Genomic DNA, 24434 nt, shown 5'->3' with positions numbered 1-24434 from the left:
CATTACTATGTCCAAAAGCAGAATAGTAGGTCAGAGTGTGACAGCCCAGGTTTCAAGCTTGTTTCTGCCACTTTTAGACCAATCACTGATTAAATTTTAATGGAGTGTAGTTGACCAGCAATGTTGTGTTTGTTTCAGGTGTATAGCAAAGTGAATCAGTGACACATACACATATATCCATTCTTTTTCAGATTATTTTCCCTAGGTAGATTCTTAGAGAATATTGAGTAGATTTCCCTGTTCTACACATTAGACCCTTATTAGTTATCTATTTTATATGTAGTAATGTATATGTGTTAATCCTAAACTAATTTATCTCTGCCCCTCACCTTTCTACTTTGGTAGCCTTAAATTTGATTCTGAAATCTTCGAATCTGTTTCTATCTTGTGAATACATTCTTTTGTGTCATTTTTAACTAGATTTCACATCTACATGATATCATATGTTTTTTCATTTTTTTATTAAAGCACAGTTGATTTACAATGTTCTGTCAATTTCTGCTGTACAGCAAAGTAAGCCAGTCATATATACATATATACATATATATATATATACACACATATACATATAAACACACACACATATACATACACACACACATTCTTTTTCTTATTATCTTCCATCATGTTCTATCACAAGTGATTGGATATAGTGCCCTGTAATATCATATGTTTTAATGAGTCATTTTACTCACCTGTAAAATAAGTATCATTGATGCTTTCTTTCTGTGGATTTAAGATGGATTTATATTAGTGTAGTAAAACATAAGTGTGCATTGCAATTAGTATAAGTATAAGGGACTCATCAAGACCAAATCACCAGTATGAGGCTGAGGAGACAAGGATGAGAATATCTCTGGTCTATTTGTCTTTATCTTTTCATCCCTGACTTATTCAACATTCAATTCTTTCTCCTGACTTATAAGCAAGATCTTAAACCATTCTTGTATAAAATATCTCTCCATTTTTTTTTTTTTTTGCTGTGATAGTGGCACTTAACACTACAGTGAAAAGACAACTATTGGCTAGACAGCAATCTTCTGCTCCTATGTAGTATAAGCAGATCAGTTAAATAATGGTGGGATAAAGGAATTCCCATTGTGAGGCAGCAGGAATGAATCTGACTAGTAACCATGAGGTTGGGGGTTTGATCCCTGGGTTAAGAATCTAGCGTTGCCATGAGCTATGGTGTAGGACACAGATCCTGTGTTGCTGTGGCTGTGATGTAGCCTGACGGCTGTAGCTCTGATTCAACCCATAGCCTCGGAACCTCCATATGCTTCAGGAGCAGTCCCCCCCAAAAAAAGGCCAAAAAATAATAATTATGGGATATAATCTTAATGTAGGTACCTCAAATAACAGAACTTGTGATTTTTCACTGGCTCCATGGTAGTAAACATGTTATATATGTGGTATAATGCAGTATGTATCTGCATGGTATAAAGCTGGAGAAATTCTTATGGATGACTCGCAAATTGCCTAAACTATTTTAGCTCCATTGTTTCTTTTTAATGCTATGAAAATTAAGTTGTTTTAATAAAGTGTGTGGAAAAAATTCCTGACATTTTGAAAGCATTCAATAATTTCTATTCACTCATTTTTAGACCTTATTAATAAATACAATGATAATATGAATACAGCAATTCATTCGACTCCATGAATTGTTATGTTTAATCACTATAATAATTATGAAAAAACCTAAAATATTATATTTGAATTCCATAAGAAATGGTCAACGTGGAGGCACTCACAAACTAAATTTAAAATGTCTCTTTGGAGTTAACACTCTGGCACAGTGGGTTAAGAATCTGACTGCAGGGGCTAGGGTCACTGCAGAGATACACGTTCAAACCCCCACCTGGCACGGTGGGATAAAGGATCCGGCATTGCCACAGTGGCAGCATCAGTGGCCGCTGTGGCCCAGATTATATTTCAGCCTCAGCAATGTTTTCTCTAGATTACAGGTCATCTCCAGTTTGTGCTTCTTTGTCTGCTCTTCATTGCTCTTCTCCCTCTGATTCTGGATCTTTACCGCTTACTCTCTGCTTCTGCTCCCTTTCTCTATTGAATTCAAAACTCATGGAAATTGTGATTCTATTTTTACCTTGAGACTGAAAGTTGATTTGGGGGTTTGAAATGATAGGGTCCATTGATTAGCAGGACACCCCAACTCTGAAAAAGTTTTACTCCAGACCACTCTGTAAACACTGCTTCCTAGCTGAGAGGTGTTTTCTTTGGAATATTATATATATTCTTTACTCTGTCAGTTTCCATCATGGTAGAGGTAGGAAGATAAAGCAGGGGAATGGAGGTGTGTGTGTTCATACATATCATATAACCTTTTTCACTGAAGAAAACATATTGCAGTCTCATGAATTAAGCATGTATACAACGTTGAAATAAAATAGAGAAAGCTTGAAGGATGATCTTACCTAGTTGTTCTCCAGGCCAGGTTTTTTTTTTTTTTTTTTGTTAGATTGTTTTGTTTGTTTTTTTTTAACTTTATTTTTTTATTACTCAAATGAATTTATCACATCTATAGTTGTATAATGATCATAACAATGCAATTTATCAGGATTTCCAGGCCAGTTTTAAACTGAAGCCAATAACTTCATTCCAAAGTACATTTTTGTCATTATACCAACCAAGCGCACACACACACACTCTGCACATTTTGGTTTAAAAAATAGAGGTATGAAACCTGTTAATGATACCTTTATCCCCAAACTAAACTAAAAATCACTTTTTTTTTTTACTTTTTGAGATGACTTTCTATTTCTGTATTCACTGACCCTGACTAGATTCTCACTGTTTTTAAACTAAAATAATGATAAAAATTTTGAATGCTTTACTTTCCCTCTATACACTCTGCCCCATCATTTATTCACTGTCGTGACCTCAGGATTCCTATGCCAACTGTTAGTACAAGTCACCCTCTTACAAGGAATTATTTAACTTTTCCCTCTAATTTCAGAGGAAAATATTCCTCTTCCTTTCCAACATGGACCTGGATCTTTGTGAAAGGATATATATTTCCCAAGGAAACAGTGATATTCAGAGTTTAAAAGGCTTGTTCAGAGAGAAGTGCCAGTTAAAAGAAGATTTTGGAGTCCACTTAAGTGGTCAAAACTAGAAAACCAAATCTGGGAAGGTTTGGTCTGCCTTTTATGTTGAAGGAAATTTGTACAGGAGTGATCTTGTACCCTGGCAATAACTGAGTTGGCCATTGCTGGAAAATATCTCTTTGGCACCAATATTGACCAGAGCAATGGTTCTTCTGTAAAACTACACTGTCTCCTCATGTAGGTGGTAGGTATTGAGAGGACTATTATATTCAGAAACCAATATCTGGAGTTTGGGAGAGGTGAATGCAAACTATTACATTTATAGTGGATAAGCAATGAGGTCCTCCTGTGCAGCACAGGGAACCATATCCAGTGTCTTTGGGATAGAACATGATGGAAGATTGTATGAGAAAAAAAATGTATATATGTGTGATTGGGTTGCTGTGTTTGTACAGAAGAAATTAACATGACACTGTAAATCAACTATCCTTTAATAAAAAAATAGAAAACATGACTAAACCACATAAATAAATAAAGTGACTCAAAGAAGAAAAGAAGGAAAGACACCAATATCTGAGGATGCCCTCCCATCATAAATGGTGGCATCCCCAGATTCTGACCTTCCCTAATTCTTGTAGAAACAGGGGTGTAGATAGGAATGCCTCACATTTATTTTCCTTCCCATAGCACACATTGCTTTCATTCAACATGCAATGATAATACAGCCACAACCTCTTCTCATCACAGTGGACAAATCTACACTGAGAGCTTTAGAGGCAACCATCTCCCAGCAATGTCTACTTTCTTCATTCTAGAAACCAGTTTCAAATGTTCTCTTCATGAATGTTGTTCTATCGGTAAATAACCACATCTTCCTGACCTACACTGACCCCTTATATAGGGAACTTTTAGAAAGCCTTCCTCAACTCAAATGCAGCAAGGTATTCTTCTTCCCCTTGTTCTGTGGAGCCAAGGGGTACACTGCCATTGAGTTAACATTTTATGTTTCTAAAAATTATGTTGTATTTGCAGCTAGAGTGCTCATCTTCAAATGGGACCATCAGTGCCATGCTTGCTATATTTTGCTATTAGTTATTCTTTTAATATAATAAAGTTAATTCAATGTCTATTCAATCCCAATACCATGTATTGGGATGAGATATAAATATGAATAATCAATTTTGAAACAGAAAACGTAGGCAACATTCTGGAATCTTAAGCAACAATGGTAACAACAATCATTAATGACTTCTATGTGTTCATTCAGAGAATCCAATACTTTGGCTTGAGTTTGGGATTAATTTTATATATAAAAATAACAGCAACAGTTCCATCATGGCTTGGTGGTTAACAAATCTGACTGGGAGCCAGGAGGTCACGGGTTCGATCCCTGGCCTTACTCAGTGGGTTGGGGATCTGGTGTTGCCATGAGCTGTGGTGTAGGTTGCAGACTCAGCTCTGATCCTGCGTTGCTGTGGCTCTGGTGTAGGTCAGCAGCAACAACAGCTCTGATTGGACCCCTAGCCTGGGAACCTCCATGTTCCACAGGTATGACCCTAGAAAAGGGCAAAAAGACATAATAAAATAAAATAAAAAATAACAGCAGACTTTATTTTATGTAATGCAAAAATGTGAAATTTCTCATCTAGAATCATTAAGATTCATATCAAAATTGGGAAAGGAATGAAATTAGTGTGTGGAGACAGTTATCAATAAGAAATAAAGCAACTATATTTAATTTTTTAAAAAAATTTAAAAAGGAAGGCTGGATTTGAAACTCGGTTCTACCCCTGATAACTACGTGACCTCAGACGAGTTTCCTCAACTTCCTCATTTGTGAAATGACAATAAAACATAGGATTATTTAAGATGATAAAAGAGATGAAAAAAAGTTTATAAAGTTATGTTTTTGAGTCATAGCACAACCTGTTTCAGTAGAAGTTTTTTCAAGGCCACCATAACATCTTTGTTTCTCAGACAATATATCACAGGGTTAAACACTGGTGTGACAATGGTGTAAAAAAAGAGAAAGTAATTTGTCCACCCCTATTGAACGACTGAAATTTGGTCTCAAATATGTCATGATGCCTGATCCAAAGAATAAAGCTACAACCATGAGATGGGAGTAACAGGCAGAAAAGGCTTTGGCTCACCCCGTGGCTGAAGGCAGATTCAAGATGCTCCCAAATAATTTTCACATATGATCCAAGAATCCACATAAACGGAATAGTGACAACTATGACAGCAACCACATAAATAAACATCTCAATCATAAAAGTATCCCCACAGGTGAGTTTAAGGACTGGAGGTATGTCACAGAAAAAGTGATTCAACTGGTTTTAGCCACAGAAAGGGAGAGAGAAGATCTGGTAGGTAAACCCTACATGCACTAGGATTCCACTGACCCAACAGCCAGCTCCCAGTTGATTGCACAGCCTACTGTTCATTATGAGAGGGTACAGTAATGGGTTTCAAATGGCAATATACCTGTCATAAGCCATGGGAGTCAGAAGAAAACACTCAGTTGCTCCCAACACCAGAAAGAAGTACATTTGAGTAGCACAGGCCAGAAAGGATATGTTTCTGTTTTGTTTACAAAGACCTGTCAATAATCTGGGGACACTGACTGATATATAACATATTTCCAAGGATGAAAATTTCCTCAGGAAGAAATACATAGGGGTCTGGAGGGAAGGATAAATCTTGGTTATGATGATAATCAGGCTGTTTCCCATCACAATAATCACATAGATGATCAAAAACACCCCAAAAAGAAATCCTTGGAGGCTGGGAACATCAGAGAAGCCAAGCAAGATGAAATCCAGCAATGTAGTCTGATTCCACTGCAAGGGATTTTGTCCCCTGGTTCCTGTCTATGAACAAAAGTTTAGAATTCACTTCAATTTGATGGGCCCAGCAGAAAATGGGCCATAACAAATTATGCTTTTAAATGCACTGACACAGGGTAGATATCCATCTTTTGGTTTTGTTTTATATTTTTGTTAATGAATTCTAAACCACAATTTAAAATCAGAAAATAATATGAAACCCTCTCATTTATGCCCATATTAAAGATTATGAATATGTGAATAACCCAGCCCACACACACACACACACACACACACACACACACACACACACAGTGATGCAAAAGCCAATACATAAAGTAATCTATTCTCAGAAAAAGACCTGCTCTAGGCAACGTGGGACATTCTCTCTTGAAAAACGTTTCTCTGTCCTGATCATTTTAGTCTCCATTTGCTTAATTGTATATTTTCTGCCTACCCCCTTTTAGTCTGCAATCATTTATGTTATTCTTTCACATTCACTTTGATATTTTCCCTGAGAGCTCCATCTTGGATAATCAAAAAGCAGGGGTGATTGGTAAGACTCCGCTGCTAGGCCAAGTTCAGGCTAGCCTGACCTCTCACTGTCTGGGAAAGAGACTTGTAAAATAAGAAATATTTTCTTGCCTCCATTATAGAAAAATATTCCATTAAACATATCAGAGAAATATATGTGAGAAATAAAACATCCTGTGAGTCATATGTTCACTTGACACTTAGAAAACGAAATAAAATTAACAGGATTTTGTCCTAATAGTTTCTCAACCCCACTAGGACCCTCAATGCTCTTACCAACCCTACTTATTCAAAATTGTAGACCTGTAATATTAATTAAATATGTTTATAGCCTTTATGGGTTAATTTTTTAAAAATAGAAAATAAATGTATAAAAAATTTGATCTCAGAAATCATATACCTCACACCTGACAAAATGCAGTATCTGTCTATATGTTATATTTACCTTTAAATATGAATTTCTGAATATATATAAAACATATTATATATTGAGGATGTATTATATAGGTATATACATAATATATATTCTAAATCACTATATCTGAATTAACTATCAGAAAGCTTAGTGACGGAGTTCCCATTGTGGCCTAGCAGGTTAAGAACCGACATAGTCTCTCTGAGGATGCCGATTTGATCCCCGGTCTTGCTCAGTGGGTTAAGGACACACTGCCACAACCTGATGAGGTGAATGTGATGTTGCTCTGGCTGAGGCTGTGGAATAGGCTGTAGCTGCAGCTCTGATTTGACCGTTGGTCTGGGAACTTCCATATGCTGCAGGTGTGGCTACAAAAAAAATTAAAACAAATTGAAATTAAAAAAGAAAGTCTAATGCCAATTGCGATGTAACATTAGCCTAATCAGCTCCTTATAATTAAGCATTTGCAGACCAAATAAGTTCAGTCTCTTGTCCATAATGCTGGATCCTAAAATCACTTTTTGTGGTTTCTATCCAACCTTCATTAATGCTGAACTGTGACCTTTTTCAACAGACTGCCATATATTCCTAAAGTCACATTTCTGTGAGTGATTTACATTTTCCTTAATTTCCCAAGTCTGTCTTCACTTCCTACACAGTACAGCCTCCCTTTCTTCTTTTAAAGTCCTGAGTTCCTCTTCCTTTTCACAAAACCCAATCAACTGAAACAACTTAAAATTTCTTTTACTTTCTTAGTTCTCAGTAATCTTAAACTCCCCCCTTCTGCATTCATTAATTTTTCTTTAATTCACAAACTTTAATTTTTCACAGCACACTCTAATGGCAAGAGTTCCCTTCTGGCTCATCTCTGCTTATAGCTCAGAAATGTCAAAAGAAGGGACCAAGGACCTGGGGAGTTATAGATACAAATAATATCTTATTCCAACTCAGACCTATGTTACTCCACTAAAGCTTATCTTGCTATATCTGTCTTTGTGTTTTCTGGTCTCTTCTCTTTTTATTTATCCTATTTTTGCAATTTGGTAGTTCTTTTAGCATTTTATATCTTCTTACAATTTTTGAGATTTTATGTCTATTACAGTGTATGTGTGTTTTGCTTTTCTTCCTCAATTATACCTTATGAAAACAAACTGGAGAATAAGGGAATTAAATATTTGGTCACTAACATGTTTGAATGTAAATCAATATTTTGCTGTATATATTATTAGAGTGTATTATGAATAAATACCAAGTTGGTGTTAAATACAAGGTGTATTAAATACTATGGACACTAATAATAAACAGTATTAGCTCAGTTACTGTCATCACAAAGCTTAGAGATGAGTGGTAACTTCAGACATGTGAGTCAGGTATTACCCTATAATGTGCAGAGTCTGTGCAGAGTCTATGTCCAGCTACTGGAGAACTGGACAATGACTCAGGGCATGATATTTAATCTAATACTTCATCAGATCTTAGAGTATCACAGAATCATTCCATTGTTTTTACTTTTTTAAAAAAATTGTTGGAGTATAGTTAATTTACAATATTGTATTAGTTTCAGGTGTACAGCAAAATGAATCAGTTTTACATATACACATGTCCATTCTTTCGCATATGGGTTCCTACAGACTATTGAGGAGATTCCCTGTGTTGTACAGTGGGTCCTTCATAATTATCTATTTTATATACAGTGCTATGTATATATTATTCCCATCCTCCTAATTCATACCTCCTCTCCCACAGTTCCCCTATGGTAACCATAAGTTTGATTTAGAAATCTGTGAGTTTGTTTCTGTTTTCTATGTAAGTTTACTTTTAATAAAACATAATGAAACATTTTCCAGGAAAAAAAATACCCTTCTCTATTGATTCAGTTTTATATCTCTATGACTATCCAGGTGTTGTTATGGGTGAGTAGCTTATAAGTATTTCCTGACAGGTAATTAGTTGAATGTAGATTTGCCCCTAATTTCAGTAATCACATTCCATTTAAGTATTCAAGTATTCACTGATCTTGACACTGAGCGACTTTAATTGGAAATGAGATATATTCTTATAATATATCCTTATTTAAACTATCAGAGTTTAACTTTTGTTTTAAGATGTATGCAATAATAATATGTAACACAGGAAGTTGTTTTGAGGAGTAAGTAGCATAATCTATGTTAATGACTGACAAATAGGTGGGTAGGGTTCTACAAGGCATTCTTATAATCATCAAACTTACTGTATTTATCATCATTATGTTAACAGATGACTTCTTTTTTTTCTCTCTTTTGAAAATTTGGTCTCTTTTTCCTACCTTGGAGTAGTCTTTTCTCAATCTAGGAAAGGAAAAATGTACAGGATAGAGTTTTGTCAGGATTAATGAGTTAAAATTAGTAAACTACTTTCTACTGAGTACAAATCAGTAGCTATATCAAGGTGGGAAAAAAAAAAAAAACACCACTCTAACTTACTGGGATTTTCATCTTTATTTTTTCTCTTTCTTATCTGTGCCAGTCTCTGACAATTGTTCTTCAAACACATAAGACAAGAAGACAATGATATAGAAATGTAAGTAAAATTAAACTAAAAGTCTAATTCAAATCCTGTTTAGGATCTGAGCCTCCTAAGAGATAACCTTTGATAATTTGCCTTCCTGAAGTTGATCTATTCTCTCCATTAACAATTAATGGTAGGTGGACAGTTCTAACATGGGAACTTCAGTTCATCCTTTGGCAATTTTTCCATTTTAGCAGGAATTGGCATAGCTGTGGAGAGTAGAGAAGAATGGCTATTCGAATTTTTTAAATTGTTAACAATGTTTCAACATATTATGTGCTAACCCTGCTAATGATTTTGTGTTATCTCAATTATCGTATTCTGAGTAAAGTAGGCACTGTTATTATTTACATTTTCACAGAGAGCCAGAGGCATAGAGAGGTTAATAAACTTCTCCAGTGTCAAGGAACTAGCAAGTGACTTAGGTGATTCAAATTCAGCAAAGCAATGCTAGAACCCATATCCTTAATCAAAATCAATGGGTTTCACAGAACATTCAATGGTAATTTTTTTTTTTCTTTTAGGTTTGCACCCATGGCCTATGGAGGTTCCCAGGCTAGGAGTAGAATAGGAGCTGTAGCCGCTGGCCTACACCACAGCCATAGCAATGTCAGATCCACACTGCACCTGTGACCTACACCATGGTTCACAGCAACACCAGATCCTTAACCTGCTGAGGGAGTTCAGGGATCAAACCTGCATCCTCATGGATGCTAGTCAGATTCATTTGCGCTGAGCCATGGTGGGAACTCTGTAAATACCATTTTGAGTTTAATATTCTGAATAATAGTAATAGAACTGAGTACTATAAAACTCTTCACAACACCCAATTAAAATCACATCTATTTAATATTTCAAGTTTTTTTTTAAAAATGAATGGCATTACTGACAGTATGTATATTTCAAGTTCAGAAGATGTATTTCATAAAAGAATCTTATTGGAAGATATTATTTTTATGTCTTTTGGCTTTTGAGTTAAAAATTTACTATAATAAAATAAGCATGGTAATAGTATAACTGCTCACCTTTTGATTTTATGGAGCAATAACCATGTGTTGGTCTTTTAGAGAAAATACGGTCTTGTGAAATACAAATGCCTGGTTTGAAGTGTTCAAGTAACAAGTTGAGCCATTCTTATTTTTTCCTTGAAATTCAGACTTGTTTTAAACGAATCAGTACATCTTAAAAAATACCCTTTTATTTATGGCAAACATCTTCTCTCCAGGACATGCTGTACTTTTAAGTTCGATAAACCATTTATCAAGTGTTAACTTAGAAAATCATCACAACTGTCTCTCATTGGATTAGTGCTGCACTGAAGTTTCTCTCTCTAAAGAATACGGCCTGAGGAGCAGGAGCCTACTGGCCACTCTCTTTACCTGCCTCCCCATCCCCTCCACCTTTGGAAAGTAAAGCAATTCCCATACTGGGAAAGGTTGTATAAGACAGTCTTAAAGTTGTATCTGTGTATGAATTCTTTAGATACTAAATTTTCAATTGTTTATACATATTTTTTAACTTAGACTGGAACTTGGAAATTTTCTAGTGTTCAGGCATGATCTAATTTTTTTATGGGTTAAGGCTCTCTGTTCATGCCATGTAAAGAAGTTATCTTTATTTATAGGTACATACAAGAAAAAGATGAATTTGACCAAGGGTTCGTAGTACAATAAGTTTCAAGTTGTTTATTTGAATTAGGTCAGGATGGGAAAATAACTTGAGGGCTGTAAAACTAATAGGAGAGAGAAGGTAGAATGAATTTTTATTGTTGCTATGAATCTGCTAAGCTATGTAACATAATTAATTCATGCATTCAGCATTTCTATATTTATTTAATCATTCAATAAATATCTAACCATATCATATGCTCCTCTGTACTCTTCAGGAGGCACAGGAAACTCTGTATCCTACAAACAGGGGGTTCTTGAAATAATAGTGTTTATGTATTTTAAAACATGATTATGCATTAATACACTACATTTGATTTTATTTGAGCTGTCTTAAGTTAAATAGGTTTGCTATTTATCTTATCTCACAACTACCCTTTACTTAATTGTTGTTTACAGAATGTAGGATTTCTAATTTTAATAAACCAATGAAAATTATTTTTGAAAATATCAGTTTAGATTTAACAAAGCAAGTAAAACATTTTTTTCTTTTTAGGGCTGCACCTATGGCATATGGAAGTTCCCAGGCTAAGGGTAGAATCAGAGCTGCAGTTGCTGGCCACAGCCACAGCCACAGCAATGCAGGATCCAAACCACATCTCTGATCTATGCCACAGTCTGCAGCAATACCAGATCCTTAACCAACCAGTTGAGGCCAGGGATCAAACCTGCATCCTCACAGACACTGTGTCAGGTTCTTAACCCACTGAGCCACAATGGAAACTCCAAAACATTATTTTTATGTATTAATACCAGTCTGTTTCTGCACATTTTTTCACCAAAATAAAGGACTTTATTTATTAATAATCTCATCTTTTTTTAGGGGGCTGTTTATTTGGATCTATGTGATTCTTAAATATTGGTGATTTCATTTTTTCCACTGTGTTTGCTTTATGACATTCACAGGTTTTTAAAATTAATTTCTGATCCCACTGAATCGCTGAAGAATATTGACCAGAACAACATAAAGGCATGCATTTTAAACTGAATTCATTACAAATTATTCAAAAACCCTTTAATAAGGAAGAATATCAGTTGATAACTATATTTGAGGAAGGCAGTAATATTAAATATTTCAGTGAAATAAAAGAAGAGAAACATTAGAAAAACTGAAAGCAATCCAGAGAAGAAAAGGGCAAAAAGAATGCTACATTCATAATGGAGGGGCTTAATAAATATTGTCAGATTAAGAAGAAAGAAAGAGAGAAGAGAGAGAAGAGAATGATAAATTCAAAGTCGGTATGATAATTGGAAGCCTTAACACTTTTGCAATTAAAATTTCTTTTGAGTTAAAGAAAATAAAAATATTCTGAACATGTTTTATGTAAGTGCTTTGAAACATAAGCAAAAAAATATAACAATTTAAAAATACTTTTGGAGTTCCCATTGTGACTCAGTGATAACGAACTCAGTTAGTATCCATGAGGATGCAGGTTTGATTCCTGGCTTTGCTCAGTGAGTTAAGGATCCAGCATTGCCATGAGTTGTGGTTTAAGTCATAGACACAGCTCAGACCCAATACTGCTGTGGCTGTGCTTCCATATGCATTGGGTGAGGCCCTAAAAAGTCAAAAAAAGTTTTACAAACAACTATAGGTTAAAAATAATCTTGATTTATGTAAGAGTTACATATTCAATGAATTAAAGTTAACTAATAACATTAAATGATAATGACCCACAAAGTTGGAAATATTTGTAGGATTTCTAAATGAGAGTAATTAAACGTAGGAGAGCAGAATTAGAAATTAAAGAAGGTTCAAAATATAGATGTCTAAAGTCGAAATCTCAGAATAACTGAATCTCATTCCACAGGCATTATTTCTATTGCTAAATTTTACTAGAAATTAAAGTTTTTAATGGAAGGAATAGAATATGAGTATTTACTAGTGAAATATCTTGGTGCCCTATGTGATGCCACTAAATAACTATGACAGGGAAAACAGAAAGACACCAGCCTAGGAGAAACCAGCTGGTGCAGAAGAATATAGATGATCGACTCAGTGAAGGAGGGAACCATCTCTGAGATCAGCCCTGCTGCTGGACCTCTCAGGCCAGATGACCAATGGGACCTGTGGGGTGAGAGCATGGCCCAGGGTGCACAGACAACACTGATGACTTCAGGAACTTCCCCGAGATGCACCATTGAGGACAAGGGATGGTAAAACTGGATCAACTTTAGTGATATGTCAGTAGTCTGCTTTGCCACATCCTGGGTGACTTGAATATCACAGCTTCTATCATGTGGCACTTCAGCAGCAAGGGCAAGAGAAGGGTTGTGGGAGTTTCCCTGTAAAAACTTTAAGGGTGGGCTGTCTTCTTAGCAAGGTCTGGCTCCCCACTCAGTTTCCTCCAGAGTTCTACGAAGCCAACTCACATGTACCTCCATAGTAATGCTTAGTTTTAACATTAAGATGCATTTTAGGTTATTTTTAATTGTTATTTCCTGAAAACAATTTTAATTGATGTTTATTGTCCATTGATAAAATATTTCCATAAGCAGGAAATCCATGAGCCTATTGCAAAGAGTATATGTCAGGTTCATCCATTAAACATTGATCTGCTTGCTTTGGAACTATGCACTGATTAAACTTGCCAGTAGCTGAATGTGTGTGCCTGTGGCTTTGCGTGCATGTGTCAGTCTGAGTGAGTGAAAGGGAGAGAAGAATCAGAAAATTTTGAGAGATAGGAAAGGAATTGGAGAGTTTTGTAGTTGGTATATTCTAACCATATAGCAGTTTACTTGATACCATACATTGGTACAAACTCACACTTGGTATTTAATGAATATATGTGTGCTTTGAAGGAGAGAAAAGGAATACATATGGTGGAGAGTTTATTATTGCAATTATAAACATAGTCCTTGAATGTAATTTAGGCAACTCCTCAGAAAATAAGTCAATAAATTGAAATGGAAATCTATTGTGAATTCAAAACATTGGTGAGATAGGTGATATCTAACAATATTTAATGAATCATGAATGGTGAAAAAGACGGCCCAGAGAAAAAACAAATGGACAATTACAAATATTTTATGTGGCTACAGCCATGTGATTATAACCTTTACTTCTAAATGGTTAATCCTTTCCTTCTGTAACCAAATTTTCATTACTAATAAGCCCTGTTTTTGAGAACTTAAGAGAAATATAGAATGATTAGATGAAAATTTCCATAGGTTTATATAAGTTTGATAACTTAGTTTATATCTAATTAGATACATACACTTGAGTATTAAAATAAAATGATTATTAGGAAGTAATCTAGCAAAAAACAGAAAGCTTGTAAGAGTATTTGAAAATTCATTAAATACACTATTTAGTTAACAAAATTAAGCCAACAATCATAGGAATGAAGGGACACTTTTCATAGTAATTCCATTCCATAGAGCCTTCTTTACTTCCTTATTCCTGAGGCTGTAGATCAGAGGGTTCAGCATGGGGATCACCACTGTGTAGAACACGGAAGCCACTTTGTCCTGATGCAGGGAGTAGCTGGAAGTAGGTCTCAGATAGGTATAGATGGCGGTGGAATAAAACAGAATAATAGCTGTCAGGTGGGAGGCACAGGTTGAGAATGCTCTGTGCCTCCCCTCCCCTGAATGCATACGAAAGATGGAGAAGAGAATGTAGGAGTAGGAGGTGAGGATCACCAACAGCGTCCCGACCATATTCATGCCAGCAAAAGTGGACAAAGTGACTTCATATAGGTGTGTGTCCGAACATGAGAGCTTAAAAAGTGGAGGGATGTCACAGAAGAAGTGATGGATGACATTGGACCTGCAGAATGGCAAACTGCTTATATAACCTGTGTGGACCATGGAGTTCAACAGTCCTGCTGTAAGAGCCCCTCCTGCCATTTTTAGGCAGACGGTCCTGGACATGATCAAGGAGTAAAGCAGAGGGTTGCATATGGCCACATAACGGTCATAGGCCATTAACCCAAAAAGGATGCATTCCGTTGTGGCAAAGGTTATAAAGAAGTACATCTGCAGGAAGCAGCCGGCAAAGGAGATGGTTTTCTTTTCTGATAATAGGTCTACCAGCATCTTTGGAGTGATGGTGGATGAATAACTAACGTCTGCAAAAGATAGGACGGCCAGGAAGAAATACATGGGTGTGTGAAGTCGGGCCTCCATCCTGATTAAGAGGATCATTCCAACATTCCCCAAGACTGTAAGTGTGTACATCACCAAAAAAAGCATAAAGAGGGTAATCTGTTGCTCCAGTGTGTCTGCTAACCCCAACAGGACGAACTCAGTCAGCAAAGTATGATTTTTTCTGGCCATTTATCACAATTAGAGTAATCGTAACCTTGAATTAAGTGTAAATACTTCCTTGCCCAAACTTAACAGGAAATAGTAGAAATACTAATGAGGTCAGTAACACATGGGGAAAAAAATAAACCCTGAGATAATATAGCATAGTAAATAGAATCACCGCAGTAATGGGAAAATTAGTGGACAAATGAGCATACACAGGGATTTATTAAGCAATTGTCTGTATCTGATTCGAAGGATTCTCAATCACTGATCTAAGTCCATTGCTTGGACTGCAATGCAACATACATATTCTTTCTCTTCAAGCCCACATCCAAAATGCAAAGCACAGAATTATCCTTGCTGAAGCCTTTCTCATTCTCTCAACAAGTATGCGAGTTTAACTCAAATGTGTTTTTTTTTTTATCTCATCAAGACTAGTCTGTATATTCTTCAACACCAAAATCCATGCAACGCCATCCAGAAATCACTCGGCTCTTCTCCAAGCAGCAAAGAGAGTGACCATTTCAAATTACCATTATGTTGATAGCTATCATATTCTTAAAAATGATTTTCTAGTATTTTCACAGTAGTCTCATTCCAGAGTATGCTATCAAATCACTGCCATGTAGTAGTAGACTCTATACCTGTCCGCAGCTGTGAATAATGGCACCAGATACTTAGAGCTTCCTTCTCAGAGTTCTACTTGTGTAGTCAATTATTTTCTTTTTTATTACTGTCCTTAGCAAGCTCAGGTAAAACTTAAGAACATTTTTGTTCTTAAAATGAAATGAAAAGCAGAGAAACTTTGAATTAACACTTTATAAAAATTTGAGATACCTTCTGAGTATATGCACATTGCTGCCCTTTTATTTTGTTTTCCATAAAGAGGGTTGGGTAACCATGGGGACTGGATTACAGGTTTTAATTACGGTGTCAATCCTCTAAAGGGAGAAACTCCAGTCTCAAAGAAATTGAAATAGGATAACATGAGGATAAATGGAATAAAATATTATATGGCTCTTTGATCATAAATTGGTTTCTGATCTCTACGTTACTTTCAAGTTTTTGTCAAAGCAGAAAATAATTTTAATTGGCTGTTGAATTGCCTCTTTGTTTGTAGTTTAAGCTTATCAAAAAGCATAATTTATTCTTCTTTTGTGTGTGCATGTGTGTGTTTGTGTGTGTAAGTGTGTGTCTGTGTGTGTGTGGGTACACACTCCCCTTGTTTGGGTAAGTTTAACCTTCATTCTAACTCTGTTTTGAGTGAAATGAGGAGAGGATACTAACTAAATCTGCTATTTAAAGAAATACTATAGCCTGGGCAATTAAGACAGTGGATTATGATATCACTTACTTGTGGAATCTAAAATATGAAACAGATGCTATAAAATTTCATTGTGATGACCATTGTACGACTATAAATGTAATGAAATTCATTGAGTAATAAAATAAAATAAATTAAAATTAAAAAATAAAATATGGAACAGATGATCCTATCTAAAAATGAAAACAAACAAACAAAAAAAAAACAGAAACAGATTATGGCCAAGAAGAGCAGACTTAGGGTTTCCAAGAGGGAAAGGGGAGGGAGTGGGATGAAGAGGCATTTTGGGGTTTTGGGGGAATGCATGTTATATTTGGAATGGATGGGCTAGGATCCTACTGTACAGCACAGGGAAATATGTATGATTGGGTCACTCTGTTGTAAAACAGAACTTGACAAAATTCTGTAAATCAACTATAATAAAAAGGACATTGGTTTAGGAAAACCTAAATTTTTAAATTTAGATGTGGTCAATTTCCTATATTACATTAGTTTCAAGTTCACAGCATAGTGATTTCTATTTCTACAGATTATATTCCATTAAAATTATTATAAGATAATGGCTATAATTTCCTGTGCTATGCAGTATATCCTTGTTGGTTATCTATTTTATATATAATATCTTAATCACATACCCCTAGTTCCCCCTTCCCTCTTCCTCTTATTCATTTTGCCTTCAGAGATAGATCCAGAAAATATTGATATGATATATGGCAAAGCGTGTTCTGCCTATGATCTCTTCTAGGGAATTTATGATTTCTGGCCTTACATTTAGGTTTTTAATCTATTTTGAGTTTATTTTTGTGAAATAATGTTCTAATCTCATTGTTTTACATGGAGCTGTGATGTTTTCCTAGCAGTACTTGAAGGAACTGTCTTTTCACCACTCTATATTCCTGCTTTCTTTGTATTAGCTTAAATTGACCATAAGTGCATGGGTTTATTTTTGGGGTCTCTATTCTGTTCAATTGACTTATGTGTCTGTTTTCATTCTAGTATCATGCTGTTTTTGATTACTTTAACTTCATAGTGTGGTCTGAAGTCTGGGAAGGTGACACCTCCAGCTCAAAATTCACATGGAACCACAAAAACCACTAATTGCCAAAGATACCTTGAAAAATAAGAACACAAGTTATTTTTATGATTTCAGAATTGTGTTGTCTTGTGCAATTTCTGTGATTCTGATCTTACAGTTTTTCCAGACTGAATTACACAAGTACAGGTGGTGAGATAAATCACACTGGGTGCCCAAATCATGGGGAATCTCTTTGCGCAGAAAACTCATAATGCATCAAGTAGTATATTACAGTTTTCCATTTAAATTCTCAATTAATTTTCTATACCAGTCTTTGAATTTGACACTGATAGTTTACATATCTTGCAGATAAGACAAGAAAAATTTAAATCTACTAAATGACTTTGCAGTAGACAAACTTTTAGGAAGTGGAAGTATCAACTTTTTTGATGTGAAATAGACTGCCAGATAGTTAGTTCTCTAGCAAAGTTTATTTAGGATAAGCAAAGAATTCCAGTTCTGGCTCTGCACCTATGGCGAGCTACTTGCAAATTCTTACAAGGCAAAGGAAGGAGAACTGCTTTAAGGAGAAGAAAAGGAATTTGGGAGGGCTGCAGAAAAAAGCAAAGAGCTAATGGTTTTTTGTTGGATGATTGATTTTTCAGAAAAGAAGAGGAGTCTTTCTTCTTCCTCTTGGGTTCTGCTATAGTCAGGAGGCATGAGAGTCCCTGTTCTGGTCTCTGAACTCTGTTTAGCTGAGGTTTCTGTTTGTTAATTTTTTTACAACTTGAACATAATCTTCAACAGAAATAGTTATTAACCAAGTACCTGATTATCTTGTTAAGTTCCATTTTATCAAATCACTTAGGATGCATATACATTTACGTGTGTGTGTGTGTGTGTGTGTGTGTGTGTGTGTGTGTGATACCGTCTAGTTAATCCAATCTTCCAGCCATCAGAATAGGTAGAGTAGTTCAGCACCTAAAGATCTGCACATGGTACAAGATACTGTTTGAAAACTTGACTTGTAAAAATCCTTTCACCCTGCCATTAAAAATTATGTCATGATTGATACCTGTGAAATGCACAGTATTTATCTACATGTATGAAATAATTAACAGCTTAAGAATAGCAATGCTTAAAACAACTTGTAACTGAGCAATCAAAAATTTGAATAAAAAGGAATAGGAGGAGAATTAGCATAGTGAGTCATCTTGAATTATAGATTGTTACAAAGAACAGATCAATATTATTGAACCCTAAAAACAAAAGGAATTCTTAAATTCTACAATACTAATAACAGCTTTCAACTTAAACTTCAAGAGAGAGGCAGAAAACCCTGGTCTCTGCTCCTCCTAGAAACACAGCATAACTTCAGCCATGTCTAGAACAACTCTCTCAGAATGACCGGGAGACTAGTAGTATTCCCCCAAGAACTACACAGAGATGAGGGAGAAGAAATGATCTCATGGAGAGGCACACCCCTGGTGGGCGACCCAGAAGACAACAGGGGTATCCCAGGCTCAGGCATTCCCTGAAAAACAAGGTGTTCAAGCCCCACAGTGCTCACCCCAGCCCTGGTGTTCTGAAACATGAAGACAAGCTCCCTTGGCTTCTTTTAAAACTTTTGGGCCTTATAGGAGGGCTGTGGGAAATCGAGACACAGCTTTTAAGGAACATACACACAGATGTGCTCACTCACAGTTCCCAGTTAAACTTTCCAGTCTAAATCAGTTCACCACAGATTCACAGAGTTGTATCCAGGCTCTTTCTATAATAACTGAAATTCAGTTAAATAACATCTGTGCAAATAACACCAGCTATGCACAACCCCTTTTTAATACATACACAAGCCTAATAATATGATCATAATTTTCATAACGCTTTTAACATTTTTAAATCTTACTATAGTTGAATGAGTGTACCCACATATAATAATATTGTCATACCAGTTAGGTAATAATATATATAACTAGAAAACTTACAATGGAGTTTGATTCAATTGTCTTTTATCCAAATCTGGTATACACACACACACACACACACACACACACACACACACACACACACACAAAATTAACCATTTGTTTTCTAAGAAAATCTTGAATAATTACAATTCCATTTATTTTTGGATATGTGAGTGTTTAATATTTGAAGCTAATGGAATAATATTGTAGGTAGGTATATTTGCTGAGCAAATGATAAAGGATGTGAAACTGATGGAAATCTTAAAACTGGTAAATAAAATTTTCATTTAACTTTAAAGGTTTTAAATTTAATAGATGCTTATATTATTTTATATTATCCAGATCATTCAACTCTTACAAATATCTGCAATAGTTATAAACAGGCAAGATTTTGTGACTATTTTCCTAGAAGTCATTTCAAAGCTTCCCAGAAAACCAGTGACTTTTCAGCCTATGGACACCTTTCTCTACTGGAAGGTGAATCTTTCCCTAGGTTTCTCTGGGCAACCAGCATTTCTCAGTACTTTCCTAAACAACTAATCCAAATCTGGGCTTAGCCATCTGAGTTCATAATATTTGTTCCTCAGTGATAAGGCCACAGACATAAACTTTCCCCATAAAAAACATAGCAGGAGTTCCCACTTTGGCACAGTGGGTTAAAAAATCTGGCATTGGTGCACCTGAGGCATCTGTTGTGGCTGTGGCTCAAATTCAATCCCTGGCCTGGGAACTTATGTATGGCATGAGTACTGACATTAAAAGAAGAAGAAGGAGGAGGAGAAGAAAGTAGCAGAGGTAGAGCTGTCTTCTAGAATGCAAACTTACTCCCTATCATACAGTTTTTCAAGGTCTCCATAGAATAAGAAAGAGGTGAGGGAGATATATGTCTTTTTTGAAGACTTCTCACTTATAAACTTCCCCCCAATATTGATCCTTCACCCCAAACAAGTAGTGGTTAACGAATCTGACTAGGAACCATGAGATTGCAGGTTCCATCCCTGGCCTTGCTTAGTGGGTTAAGGATCCCGCTTTGCCATGAGCTGTGGTGTAGGTTGCAGATGCAGCTCAGATCTCACGTTGCTGTGACTGTGGCATAGGACGGCAACTATGGTCCGGATTCGACCCCTAGCCTAGGAACCTCCATATGCTGCAAAAGCAGCTCAAGAAATGGCAAAAAAAAAAAAAAAAAAAGTAGAGTGGTGTTTGCATTCAACTTCCTCACCACAGTAACTAATTAAATCAACTATGACTCTAATGACTTAGACTCTGGAGAAAATCTTGTTTTCTAAATGAGAGTATAATGTTCACAGGTGCAAATATTACTGTCTTGTCACCAATGATTCCTCTTGTGACAATACAGGAAAAATAGAAATTTGCATAGGCTACTACAGTAATAGAATAATTTAAAATTCAGCTGAGAAGATCGCCTTGACAATAACTGAGGTTCTTACCATTTCTTATATAATGCATTAATTCACATTATGTAGACATAAATATTGTAAGGGCTAAATATTGAGACTATGGGAATTATCTTCCACAAAGGGAGGCCCTATGCAATGTACCTTTGGGTAGAGACATCATAGAGTTTGAACTTCTGTAAGGTGTCTTTCCTTCAGTGCCATCGCTAACTTACTTGGTGTTAAATCTAATGACTTTATTTTATTCTTTATTTAATAATATCTCAAGAATTTCACGCATCTATGGAAACTTCTATTATTTCTGCATGAATATATTTATTTTTCCTTCTGATTATCTTATGAGGTGATATAGAAATTGACTTCACGGAAGGTGCACAAGAAATAAACTCTCCTATTCCAATAATTATAGTATTTTGACCAGCTTTAAATTGGGTGCTAAGCAAAGGGATATTACAGTTTATGAGATGTGAGGTAAGTCCTATATTATCAGGTCACTAACTCAACTATTACCATAAACAAATTACACAAAAAAGTAATTCAAAAGACCTTTTAAATGAGCTATCTTTGTTAATTATTGATATCAAGTAAAGATGATATTTATTTTTTTGACAATTCAGTATTCCACAAATCTTGGTTTATTAGATAAGATTATCATATACTTCCTAATTAAACATTTTCAGAGAGTTCAACATCAGATAGAATGAAATCCTTAGTAATAATAATAAAATAATATAATTATATATAACTAATATAAATAATAAAATATAATATAATTATACAATACAATATAGTAATAATAACCAAAAAATCCACTCTAGTGTATTTATAAAATATGTTACTAACTGAATGCATTTTTGTTTTTTTGTTTATGTTTTTCCTTTTTACTTTCCTAATAACCTTTTTAGAGAACAAATCTTTGTAGTTATTGGCCAAAGTCAATAGAACAGTGTCTGTCATGTAGTACCCATTACTTCATTATATTTTAAAATGTTGAATTCAAATCTTTAATCAGCTTTATAAATGATTAATGATACATCACTTCTTATATTATGAACATTTTTATGCATGTCATTTCTCTAAGGATAACCTAAATATGTAAATATTACTCTAATAAGTTTATTCAAATTAATAAGGGAAATGTATATAATAAATCATAATTAAGAATGTAGGAAACACAGGGCCTTTACAGCCATTTCTGTTGCTAAAATGCATGTGTGGGTTTTTTGCTAATATAGATGAATGAAAATTATGTTGATTCATTAAATAACTGTAATGTCTGCTGTTTTCTCTTGAGATTCAATAAGAAATAGCATAATTAGGGGACATTCAGATTCTGAGCCCTATATTTTCCCCAATGCAAGACATAGCAATTCACAATTTTCAAAGGGATTCATTACACTAAAGAAAAAAATAAAGCTAGGAAGGAGTCCTGATTTCTTTACCATTTATTCATCAATTATCTCTTAGGAGAGCATTGTTTACAGTACTTATCCCCTCAGTAATAACTGCTCGGTATAGTCTTTAAATTTAAGCTAAAAAATGTACCAAAGATTATAGTTAATGAGACTCTTTGGGTATTCAGTTTGCATGATTAGTGTTGGTCTATCTCAAAAGATGGCAGCATTAGCACAGCAAATATGGGGATTAAAAATGGAAAATGAAAATGCTTCCATAAATATTGGACAGTTACCTTAAATGTCATATTTGCTTTCTCAAATTAATGATTAAAGGTTTTTTTTTTATTTTTTTGCTTGAGTATTTTTCTAAAAGAGTTATTACCCAAAGTGGTTTTTCTTGGTTGGTTGTTTGTTTTGTTTGTTTTTTTTTGTTTTACTTATCTTCTTTCATGTGAATAACAATACATGGCAAGCCAGATAAGTTGCATTTAGAGGCTCAAATATAATTTTAATCAGTACTTATGATTGAATTGACATCTCATGATCCAAACTAATAAACTGAAGATTAGTTATATTCAATTTAAAATTAGATAAAAGAAAGCCATGTGCAATGTTGCCAATTCTATGTAACAATTACGGGAGTGTGCAGATAGCAGAGGAAGACACCCCCAAAATAATAAATAACAAATGCATGTTTAAAATGTATAAGGAATCGAGTCATTTTAAGGGTTAAAAATAACAAATTATGGGCAAAGATTTATCTGGGTTGCTAAATATTGAATCAGTATTTTATCTGAAAATTATTTGCATTTTCATCACTGCCTAAAATACTTAGAGCACAATTTTTCTTTTTTCTTTCTTTTTTTTTTTTTTTTTTTTGTCTTTTCAAGGCCGCACCCCCAGCATATGGAGATTCCCAGGCTAGGGGTCCAATTAGAGCTGCAGCTGCCACCTACACTACAGCTACAGCAAAGCCAAATCCAAGCCACATCTGTGACCTACACTACAGCTCAGGGCAACACTACAGTTCACGGCAACACCGGCTCCTTAACCCACTGAGCAAGGCCAGAGATCAAACCCACACCCTCATGGATGCTAGTCTGGTTCATTAAGAGCTGAGCCATGATGGGAACTCCATAGAACACAATTTTTCAAAGAACAACACAACAAGGTCAATAAGAAAATAAATCCAACATCAGATACTCAAAACATTTTGGAGAAAATTATAAAAACGATTAAATTATTTTAAATAAAGTAAACAGTAATAACACTTTTATGAGAAATGCTCGATATTTTAAAGATATAAGTTTAAAAAAAAAAAACGGAGTTCCCGTCGTGGCGCAGTGGTTAACGAATCCGACTAGGAACCATGAGGTTGCGGGTTCGATCCCTGGCCTTGCTCAGTGGGTTAAGGATCCGGCGTTGCCGTGAGCTGTGGTGTAGGTCGCAGATGCGGCTCGATCCTGCGTTGCTGTGGCTCTGGCATAGGCTGGCAGCTATAGCTCCGATTCAACCCCTAGCCTGGGAACCTCCATATGCCGCGAGAGTGGACCACAAAATAGCAAAAAGACCAAAAAAATAAAAAAAATAAATATATAAGTTTTGCAAAATTGGTCTATAAATTTGACATGATTCCAAACAAAATTTCAAAAATATTCTAAAAGGGATAAGCTGGCGTAAAGTTTTGGTAGAATAACCCCACCCGCACACAAAATTAAGCCATTCCTTTAGAAGTATCTGGAAGATTTCAATTCCATTATAGGAAAGAAAGTTTACCAATAGACTCATGACCAGAAAGGAGTCCAGAAACAGATCCACACATAAATTGAAATTGAATACACCATAAGGTGGCACTGAAAATAAATGGAGAACATACATTTAAAAAATCAGTGGGGAAAACACGCTGTCTGCATTCAAAAAAGAAAAGATCGCCAATATAATACAATGGACAAAAAATAATTTCAGAAGTGTTAAAGATTGAAATATCTATCACCTCCGTTATG

At 35.2% G+C, this 24434-nt stretch overlaps 1 protein-coding gene and 1 pseudogene across 1 annotated transcript; both read right to left on the bottom strand.

Moving 5' to 3' along the window:
• Window positions 1-4979: 4979 nt before the first annotated feature.
• Window positions 4980-10780, bottom strand: LOC125120719 (olfactory receptor 10AG1-like; annotated as a pseudogene).
• Window positions 10781-14392: 3612 nt separating this feature from the next.
• LOC125121118 (olfactory receptor 5F1-like) lies at window positions 14393-15337 on the bottom strand. The gene has a single exon (XM_047769410.1). The coding sequence runs from the start codon at window positions 15335-15337 to the stop codon at window positions 14393-14395; it is 945 nt and encodes a 314-aa protein (XP_047625366.1).
• Window positions 15338-24434: the final 9097 nt, after the last annotated feature.

Source organism: Phacochoerus africanus, chromosome 2 (assembly GCF_016906955.1).
Source record: "Phacochoerus africanus isolate WHEZ1 chromosome 2, ROS_Pafr_v1, whole genome shotgun sequence".
Lineage (NCBI taxonomy): Eukaryota > Metazoa > Chordata > Mammalia > Artiodactyla > Suidae > Phacochoerus > Phacochoerus africanus.
Note: the sequence above shows the minus strand (reverse complement) of the source record. Positions and strands in the feature narration are given on the sequence as shown.